The sequence below is a fragment of the Nansenia antarctica genome, assembly GCF_963989245.1.
Source record: "Nansenia antarctica genome assembly, chromosome: 17".
Lineage (NCBI taxonomy): Eukaryota > Metazoa > Chordata > Actinopteri > Argentiniformes > Microstomatidae > Nansenia > Nansenia antarctica.
The window spans coordinates 2,581,740-2,592,154 of NC_137687.1; the positions used below are offsets into that span (position 1 = coordinate 2,581,740).

The 10,415-nt window shown below is 54.3% G+C and overlaps 1 protein-coding gene across 1 annotated transcript in view; it reads left to right on the forward strand.

Moving 5' to 3' along the window:
* Nucleotides 1-248: 248 nt before the first annotated feature.
* cep164 (centrosomal protein 164) overlaps nt 249-10,415 on the forward strand; it is a gene marked incomplete at both ends in the record, with an annotated part of 19,901 nt that continues 9,734 nt past the window's right edge. The window contains 7 exon segments of the mRNA XM_080547722.1: nt 249-336; nt 1,429-1,540; nt 2,441-2,702; nt 5,703-5,846; nt 6,002-6,154; nt 6,544-6,621; nt 8,764-8,859. Of these exon segments, the coding sequence (XP_080403848.1) occupies nt 249-336; nt 1,429-1,540; nt 2,441-2,702; nt 5,703-5,846; nt 6,002-6,154; nt 6,544-6,621; nt 8,764-8,859 (933 nt within the window).

Below are 10,415 nucleotides of genomic sequence, written 5' to 3' on the forward strand. Positions count from 1 at the left end.
AGCGAAAATGCTATAAATCAAGCTAAAAAGACATGAGGTCAGTGGCGTTATAATACTATAATAATACTGTAAAAATGTATAAATAGGCACTTAGAATAGAGTTATTGCACATTTCTATTGCACTTTTCCCCCGGAAGATAAACATTTATGAACATGTCTTATGTCTATTGTTCAGTATTGTTGGTGTTTTGAAATGAACACGTCTTCTAACATGTCCATGTTGTTTACCCCCCTGTGTGTCAGTCACCATGACAGCTGCGTCTGACTCTCTGCAGATCGGAGACCAGCTGATCCTGGAAGAGGACTACGATGAGAACTATATCCCCTCTGAACAAGGTACTGTGATGAGAACTATATCCCCTCTGAACAAGGTACTGTGATGAGAACTATATCCCCTCTGAACAAGGTACTATGATAAGAACTATATCCCCTCTGAACAAGGTACTGTGATGAGAACTATATCCCCTCTGAACAAGGTACTGTGATGAGAACTATATCCCCTCTGAACAAGGTACTGTGATAAGAACTATATCCCCTCTGAACAAGGTACTGTGATGAGAACTATATCCCCTCTGAACAAGGTACTGTGATGAGAACTATATCCCCTCTGAACAACAAGGTACTGTGATGAGAACTATATCCTCTCTGAACAAGGTACTGTGATGAGAACTATATCCCCTCTGAACAAGGTACTGTGATGAGAACTATATCCCCTCTGAACAAGGTACTATGATGAGAACTATATCCCCTCTGAACAAGGTACTGTGATGAGAACTATATCCCCTCTGAACAACAAGGTACTGTGATGAGAACTATATCCCCTCTGAACAAGGTACTGTGATGAGAACTATATCCTCTCTGAACAAGGTACTGTGATGAGAACTATATCCCCTCTGAACAAGGTACTGTGATGAGAACTATATCCCCTCTGAACAAGGTACTGTGATGAGAACTATATCCTCTCTGAACAAGGTACTGTGATGAGAACTATATCCCCTCTGAACAAGGTACTATGATGAGAACTATATCCTCTCTGAACAAGGCGAGAGAGAGAGAGAGAGAGAGAGAGAGAGAGAGAGAGAGAGAGAGAGAGAGAGAGAAAGAGAAAGAGGGACAACAGGGGCAATTGCAAAGTGCTTTACATATAGCATAAAAAAAAATAAAAATAATAGAAGGATAGTAAAAAAGAAAGAAAAAGGAGAATAAAATAAAAATGGCAAGAATAGATACATATATAGAAAATAAGTATTAAATCAACATTTAACAACATAATAATAAGACAATGAATAAAAACATATTGCTAAAAGTGTTATTATTAGCCTACTGCAACTGTATTCAAGTGCTGCCCTTCCCGATGAAACGGCGTGAGAGGTCGCAGTGTCAAATGACATGTTTGACTACTTGCTTCCTTCCCTCCTCTCCCCCCAGAGATCCACGAGTACGCACGGGAGATCGGCATCGACCCCGACAGAGAGCCGGAGCTCCTGTGGCTGGCCACGGAGGGCATCGTGGCCCCTCTGCCTCCCGAATGGAAACCCTGGTAAGGCTGGCCGCAGACAACTGCCCCTCAGACAACTGACCCTTTCTGTGAGAGTTCCAGTTCTGGAGTGTTCACCATTAAATACGAGAGAGATTGAGACCTACTAACGGTCTAAGAACGGTCTCAGAATAACTGATTAACTGTCAAAGTCACGTGCCTATTCTCTATAGTATAGCTTTATCTCTCTCTCTCTCTGTCTGTCTCTCTCTCTCTCTCTCTGTCTCTCTCTCTCTGTCTCTCTATCTCTCTCTCTCTGTCTCTCTCTCTCTGTCTCTCTATCTCTCTCTTTCTCTTTCTCTGTCTCTCTCTCTCTCTCTGTGTCTCTCTCTCTCTCACTGTCTCTCTCTCTCTCTCTGTCTGTCTCTCTCACTGTCTCTCTATCTCTGTGTCTCTCTCTCTCTCTCTCTCTCTGTCACTCTCGCTCTCTCTCTCTATCACTCTCTCTCTGTCTCTCTCTATCACTCTCTCACTGTCTCTCTATCTCTCTATCTCTCTCTCTCAGTTCTTACCCACTGTGTTCACCATTAAATACGAACATAACTACAACTTTGACAGTCAGAGTCATTAAGCCACACAAAAACAAGTTATCCAGCGATCCACCACACACTTCAATTAAATAAATGAAAAATAAAATGAAATGAAACTGATTTGTTTTATTTCATCTCCTCCTCTCTCTCTCTCCTCCCCCCATTCCTCCTGCTCCCTCCCCCCTCCTCCCCCCTCCCTCCACCTCTCCTCCCACCCCCTCCTCCTCTCCTCCCCCCTCCTGCTCCCTCCCCCCTCCTCCCCCCTGACTCCACCTCTCCTCCCACCCCCTCCTCCTCTCCTCCCCCCTCCTCCGACCTTCCCCTCCCCACTCCCTCCTCCTCTCCTCCCCTCCCCTCCCCTCCCCTCTCTTAGCCAGGATGTGACAGGGGATGTCTACTACTTCAACTTCTCCTCCGGCCAGTCCACCTGGGACCACCCCTGTGACGAGCAGTACCGCGGCCTGGTGAAGGAGGAGCGCCAACGCAACCCCGCCACCTCCGCCACCACCGGCACCACCGCAACCAGGAAGGACACGACGACAACAACAGCGACAAAGAAGAAGAAGAAAGACAAGAAGGAGAAGAAGGAGAAAAAGAAAAAGGAGAAAGAGCAGGAGGTCCTCAAGCCACCTGGGGTGAGTGGATGATTAGTTGTAATTAGGGGGGGGAGGGGGGCAGGCTGGCGGTGGAGGTAGAGATCAGAGGAAGGTTTCGTTGTAATGCACGGAATGGAACACACGGGATGGAACACACGGGATGGAACACACGAGACACATTTACATTTACATGTTTGGCATTTAGCAGACGCCTTATTCCAAAGCGACTTACAATCGATACATTTGACTAAGCAAGTGAATCATCAATCCACCAGTCGTAGCAGGAAGAGTAATCTCGCTCAGGCCAGGGGCCATTGGCAGTCTCCGTGATAGAAGGAACAAAAAGAAACCAAAAAAAAGACAAAATAAGACAATTTATTTTTGTATAGACACTGGAGAAACAGAGAAACAGTGCAGGGGGGGGGGCGTAGAAGTCTTGGGGGACACAGTAAAGGGGAAGAGCGGGTGTCTCAGGAGACGCAGTGCTGGGGGGGTTAGTGGATGTCTCAGGAGGAGCAGTTAAGGTGTAACCTGAAGAGACATGACTGTGCGTGTTTGATACCGTTCCTCTTTTCCTGTTCCGTGCGTTACAACCAGCCTGCCGAGTCCTCTGATTTACCCACCTCCGCCAGCCTCCCCTGTCTGTATTCGACGCCCTCAATGTTCTGTGACCAAAACGATGGCGTGTGACGAGACGTTTCAGTCTCCGGTTCAGAGCAGAGCGCTTCGGTGCCGTCGAGAGAGATTGAGACCTACTAACAGTCTAAGAATAACTGATTAACTGTCAAAGTCACGTGCCTATTCTCTATATAGTATAGCTCTATCTCTCTCTCTCTCTCTCTCTGTCTCTCTATCTCTCTCTCTCTGTCTCTCTATCTCTCTCTCTGTCTCTCTATCTCTCTCTTTGTCTGTCTCTCTCTCTATCCCTATCTCTCTCTGTCTCTCTCTTTCTCTGTCTCTCTGTCTCTCTATCTCTCTCTCTCTCTGTCTCTCTCTCTCTCTCTCTCTCTGTCTCTCTGTCTCTCTATCTCTCTCTCTGTCTCTCTCTCTCTCTTTCTCTGTCTCTCTGTCTGTCTCTCTCTGTCTCTCTCTCTCTCTTACCCTCCCTCCTCTAACCCAGTCTAACCCTCCTCTAACCCAGTCTTAGAATAAGTAACTTAAGAATAACTGATTAACTGTCAAAGTCACGTGCCTATTCTCTATATAGTATAGCTCTATCTCTCTCTCTCTCTCTCTCTCTCTCTCTCTCTCTCTCTCTCTCTCTCTCTCTCTCTCTCTCTCTGTGTCTCTGTCTCTCTCTCTGTCTCTCTATCTCTCTCTCTCTCTGTCTGTCTCTCTCTCTATCCCTATCTCTCTCTCTCTGTCTCTCTCTCTGTCTGTCTCTCTCTGTCTGTCTCTCTGTCTGTCTCTCTCTCTTTCTCTGTCTCTCTGTCTGTCTCTCTCTGTCTGTCTCTCTCTCTATCTCTGTCTCTCTCTCTCTCTCTTACCCTCCTCTCCTCTAACCCAGTCCCAGTCTGAAGGCAGCGAGACCCGCAGGACACAGTCAGGCAAGGCCACTAGCAAGTCTAACCGACCCCCGGCGGCGACGTCCCCTCAGCCGTCTCTCGCCCCCCTCCGCCCCCCCGGCTCCTCCCCCTTCTTCTTAACCACCCAGCTATCCCCCCTGTCCACCCTCCGTCCCCTCACCACCAAGCCCCCCCCGCCCCCCCTCCTCCTCTCTGCTGCCTCCCCCCCGGCCGCCCTCCTCCCTCTCTCCCCCCTGGGTAGAGCCTCCTCCGTCCTGGGTCGTGTTCCCCCCGCCGGAGTGTCGGGGACTCGGCCTCCCCCTCCCCCTCCTCCTCCTCCTCCTCTCACGTCTCTCGCCCCTCTCTCTCCCGTCTCCTCTCACCACGCCTCCTCCTCCTCCTCCTCCTCTGCCTCCTGGGCTTCTAAGCTTCCCCCGTCCCTCTCTTCTTCTCCTCCTCCTCCTCCTCCTCCTCCTCCTCCTCCTCCAGGTAGCAGTGGGGCGTGGTTTTCGTCGAGGCTACCTCAGGACTGTGAGGAGTGGGACAAGGAGGTGGGGTTTGGGCTGGGGGGGTCAGAGCCGGGGGTGATGGAGGAGATGGAGGAGCAGGGAGAGAGGCTGGAGCTTTATACTGCTGTAGGACATGGAGGAGGAGGAAGGGGAGGAGGAAGAGGAGGAAGAAGAGGAGGGAGAGGCAGAGGGAGAGGGAGGAACGGAGAGGACCCCCCCCCGTGCCGGAGCAGGGGCACCAAGAGGCCCTGGCAGAGCCTTAGTGATGGTAGCGACCAGGAGGAGGTGGTGTGCTGGTCAGTGGAGGAGGAGGAGGAGGAGGAGGAGGAGGAGGAGGAGGGAGGTGGCAGCCGTCAGGACAGACACTGTGGGGGGGGTCAGGGGACGGGGGGGGCGGCGGCTCACCTACTGGACTCCAGGGACAGTGAGCAGGACTTGGCTGACCCCTACCTGACCCCTCTGTGTCTGGCCCCCCCTGCCCCCGCCCCCGCCACGCCTGGCCCCCCCGCCTCCTTCTGCCAGGCCACAGAGAGAGAGGAGGAGGAGGAGGAGAAGGGAGGAGAGGAGGGAGGAGGAGAGGGAGGAGGAGCAGAGGAGAGAGGACAGGAAGGAGGAGGAGAGGAGAGAGGAGAGGAGGGCGTGGCTGATCCGGCAGAGCAGGGAAGGACAGAGCTTCAACAGGTAGGACCACAGACAGACAGACAGACAGACAGACAGGCAGGCAGAGGGACAGACAAACAGACAGACAGAAAGCGGGACTGAGGACAGAACAGAGAGACAGACAGAGGGACTAACAGACAGACAGACAGGTCCACTTTAACCAGTAAGAGGCTAATTGAAACCACGATGATCACTGTTGCATCGACCTCTCTCTCTGTGTCTCTCATCTACAGAACCTTGTATATTCACACGTCTCTCTCTGTGTCTCTCATCCACAGAACCTTGTCTGTTCACACGTCTCTCTCTGTGTCTCTCTGTGTCTACAGAACCTTGTATATTCACACGTCTCTCTCTGTGTCTCTCAGCCTCTGGGTTCGGTCCGTGGTCCTGGTGGTCCGCTGGGCAGCCTGGCCCCTCTACGAGGCCTCGACGCCCCGGGACCCATCCCGTCCCTGAGGGGGTCGCTGGGCAGCTCTGGGGGTCTGGAGCCCCTGAAGAGCCCCATGGGGGTAAGACCGAAGACACTACCACCGCCACCACACACGAGTGTTCTCCGTTAACTATCCTAGACATCCGCCTCTGTCTGTCTGTCTGTCTCTCCATCCAATTCTGTCTCCCCCCGCCCCCCTCTCTTTCTATCTCTCCTCCCCCCCCCCCCCTCCAGGGGCCTCTCTCCAGCCTGGGGTCCAGCCTGCTGGGGGGCAGACAGGAGGAGCGGGTCTCCTTCACCCTCCCGGGGTTCGAGGATGAGGAGGAGCGCGTGTCCTTCCGTCTGCCAGGGTTCGAGGACGAGGAGGACAAGATCTCAGAGGACGAGGTAGCAGGCTACACCTGTCAACAGACACAATACACTTAAATATATATATATATATATATTGGACTTTGCTTGAAATCAATGACACATCGCTAGTAAACTAACACAGCTTGTTTTGTGAGCCTGCTAACAAAGTAAAGTAGTGTTCTAGTTAACTAGGTAGCAGTGGGGGATTACTCACCCAATCGATCGCGTTGTTGCAGTAATAGTCTTGACTAGCGACTTTGTGTTGTTGTTGTGATTCTCAACAACGTTGAAACGTAGTTTCGTGTTTCAAAAGAAAAGTCGTTGCCGATATGAGGACCAAAGCATTAGAACATATCACACGTTCTCTCTATATACTGTATATATATATTTTTTTTTTTCGATTATTTGTCATATTTGTTTCCCAGAGTCCTCGTGGTTCGGCCCGACTGCTCCAGAACCTTCACCTGGACCTGGACGCCCTGGGAGGAGGCCTGCAGTACGAGGTACCAGGGGAGGCTGGGGGAGGTAGAACACCAGGGGAGGCTGGGGGAGGTAGAACACCAGGGGAGGCTGGGGGAGGTAGAACACCAGGGGAGGCTGGGGGAGGTAGAACACCAGAGGAGGATGGGGGAGGTAGAACACCAGGGGAGGCTGGGGGAGGTAGAACACCAGGGGAGGCTGGGGGAGGTAGAACACCAGGGGAGGCTGGGGGAGGTAGGACACCAGGGGAGGCTGGGGGAGGTAGAACACCAGGGGAGGCTGGGGGAGGTAGAACACCAGGGGAGGCTGGGGGAGGTAGAACACCAGGGGAGGCTGGGGGAGGTAGAACACCAGGGGAGGCTGGGGGAGGTAGAACACCAGGGGGAGGCTGGGGGAGGTAGAACACCAGGGGAGGCTGGGGGAGGTAGAACACCAGGGGAGGCTGGGGGAGGTAGAACACCAGGGGAGGATGGGGGAGGTAGAACACCAGGGGAGGATGGGGGAGGTAGAACACCAGGGGAGGCTGGGGGAGGTAGGACACCAGGGGAGGCTGGGGGAGGTAGGACACCAGGGGAGGCTGGGGGAGGTAGAACACCACGGGAGGCTGGGGGAGGTAGAACACCAGGGGAGGCTGGGGGAGGTAGAACACCAGGGGAGGCTGGGGGAGGTAGAACACCAGGGGAGGCTGGGGGAGGTAGAACACCAGGGGAGGCTGGGGGAGGTAGAACACCAGGGGAGGCTGGTGGAGGTAGAACACCAGGGGAGGCTGGGGGAGGTAGAACACCAGGGGAGGCTGGGGGAGGTAGAACACCAGGGGAGGCTGGGGGAGGTAGAACACCAGGGGAGGCTGGGGGAGGTAGAACACCAGGGGAGGCTGGGGGAGGTAGAACACCAGGGGAGGCTGGGGGAGGTAGAACACCAGGGGGAGGCTGGTGGAGGTAGAACACCAGGGGAGGCTGGGGGAGGTAGAACACCAGGGGAGGCTGGGGGGGAGGTAGAACCCCAGGGGAGGCTGGGGGAGGCAGAACACCAGGGGAGGCTGGGGGAGGTAGAACACCAGGGGAGGCTGGGGGAGGTAGGACACCAGGGGGAGGCTGGTGGAGGTAGAACACCAGGGGAGGCTGGGGGAGGTAGAACACCAGGGGAGGCTGGGGGAGGTAGAACACCAGGGGAGGCTGGGGGAGGTAGAACACCAGGGGAGGCTGGTGGAGGTAGAACACCAGGGGAGGCTGGGGGAGGTAGGACACCAGGGGGAGGCTGGTGGAGGTAGAACACCAGGGGAGGCTGGGGGAGGTAGGACACCAGGGGGAGGCTGGTGGAGGTAGAACACCAGGGGAGGCTGGGGGAGGTAGAACACCAGGGGCGGCTGGGGGAGGTAGAACACCAGGGGAGGCTGGTGGAGGTAGAACACCAGGGGAGGCTGGGGGAGGTAGAACACCAGGGGAGGCTGGGGGAGGTAGAACACCAGGGGAGGCTGGGGGAGGTAGAACACCAGGGGAGGCTGGGGGAGGTAGAACACCAGGGGAGGCTGGTGGAGGTAGAACACCAGGGGAGGCTGGGGGAGGTAGAACACCAGGGGAGGCTGGGGGAGGCAGAACACCAGGGGAGGCTGGGGGAGGTAGAACACCAGGGGAGGCTGGGGGAGGTAGAACACCAGGGGAGGCTGGGGGGAGGTAGAACACCAGGGGAGGCTGGGGGAGGTAGAACACCAGGGGAGGCTGGGGGAGGTAGAACACCAGGGGAGGCTGGGGGAGGTAGAACACCAGGGGAGGCTGGGGGAGGTAGAACACCAGGGGAGGCTGGGGGAAGTAGAACACCAGGGGAGGCTGGGGGAGGTAGGACACCAGGGGAGGCTGGGGGAGGTAGAACACCAGGGGAGGCTGGGGGAGGTAGAACACCAGGGGAGGCTGGGGGAGGTAGAACACCAGGGGAGGCTGGGGGACGTAGAACACCAGGGGCGGCTGGGGAGGTAGAACACCAGGGGAGGCTGGGGGAGGTAGAACACCAGGGGAGGCTGGGGGAGGTAGAACACCAGTAGGAGGCTGGGGGAGGTAGACCTGCAGCCTCCTACTGGTTAGTTACAAGGTGCTATATAAGTCAGTCCATTTACCGTTTTATGGTGGTTGCTATGTGGTTGTTTATGGTGGTTGCTATGTGGTTGTCAGGACAGTGAGGCCAGCGGAGGTGCGGTCCCAGAGGAGAGGACAGAACCAGAGCTGCAGGACCTCCTAGCCCTGACCCCCGACCCCCCCTCTCACCAGGTACACACACACACACACACACACACACTCACACTCACACACACACACACACATACACACACACACACTCTCCCCCCCTGACCCTCCATGTACACTCACTACTGCTGGGGATGCATCATTCTCCATTTTCTCTCTCTCTCTCTCTCTCTCTCTCTTTTGCTGCCGGTTTGCTTGTGTGTGTGTGTGTCTCTCTTTCCCTCTATTTCCCTCTCACTCTCTCCGTTTCCCTCTGTCTTCCCCCTGTCTCTCTCTCTCTCTCTCTCTCTCTCTCTCTCTCTCTCTCTCTCTCTCTCTCTCTCTCGCGCTCTCTCGTCATGGTTACTATTTTTCTGTGTGACCTCCACGTCACGTGACCTCCAGGTCGTTCACGTCCTATCACAGAGCTCCCTCCCTCCCTCCCTCCCTCCCTATTCACTCATATTCATATTCATTTATTTATTCAAGGGACAGTGCATATTAATAAAACAAAAATAAATTGTAAATATGCCAGAGTTAGCCCGAAAGCTAGTTTTCATCCGCAGTCCCTATGCCATGATGTTGTATACGGCTCCCTGGAGGAAAAAAGTACATTTAAAAGATAAAATATAGGTAGACCTAGGCACAAAAAAGTAGACAGGACAAGCATTTAGCTTAAGGGCATTACATAGGGGGTTAAAAGAGCATACATTAATCATAGGCGGTTAAAAGGAGGGTACATATTCGGTAAGCAGACTAAAAACAAGCACACAGCACACCCTCCCTCTCTCCGTCTCTGAGTCTGTTGTTTGTCTGTTTGTTGGTTTGTTTGTTGTTGTTGTTGACATGACTGTCGTGTTCCAGTGAGTTCTACCTACGGAACGCAGAATGCTCTGGTTCCCTAGTGTGTCTCTGTGTCACAATCTATTGTCCACCCCCCCCTCCGTCTCTCTCTCTCTCTCTCTCCTTCCTTTTCACTCTCTTATTGCACGCCCCCCTCCCTCTCTTTCTTTCTCTCCGTGTTCTTCCTCCCTCCTCCCTCCCTCCCTCCCTCCCTCCCTCCCTCTCTAAGGACTCCCTACGTGGACGACACCTCCGCTGCTCTCCACAAGGGGGCAGCAGAGCCCGTAGCGGCGCTGGGGTCCCCCCCCCCACCCCGGACCCCCCCCAGCCTGGGACAGCTACGAACAGGCTGGAAGAGGAGGAGGAGGAGGAGGAGGAGGTGGAGGAGGAGAAGGAGGAGAAGGAGGAGGAGAAGGAGGAGAAGGAGGAGGAAGAGGGAGAGAGTGTGGCTGAGGAGGAAGGAAGTGATGAAGAGGAGATCCAGGACGAAGCGGCGGAGGAGGAAGAAAAAGAAGTGAGTGCAGAGAAAAGAGAGGAAGAGGAGGAGGGAGTGGATGTGGATCAGGCTGAGATCAGGGAGGAGGAGGTGCGACGTGAAGAAAAAGAGGAGGGAGAGGAGGGAGAGGAGAAAAGTGAGGAAAAGGAGGATGAAGAGAATGAGGAAAGCAAAGCTGAGGAACGTCGGAAAGGTGAGGTTGCGGAAGCAAGGGATGAGGTGACGAAAGAGAGTTGGGTTATCGTCGAAGCGAAGGATGGAG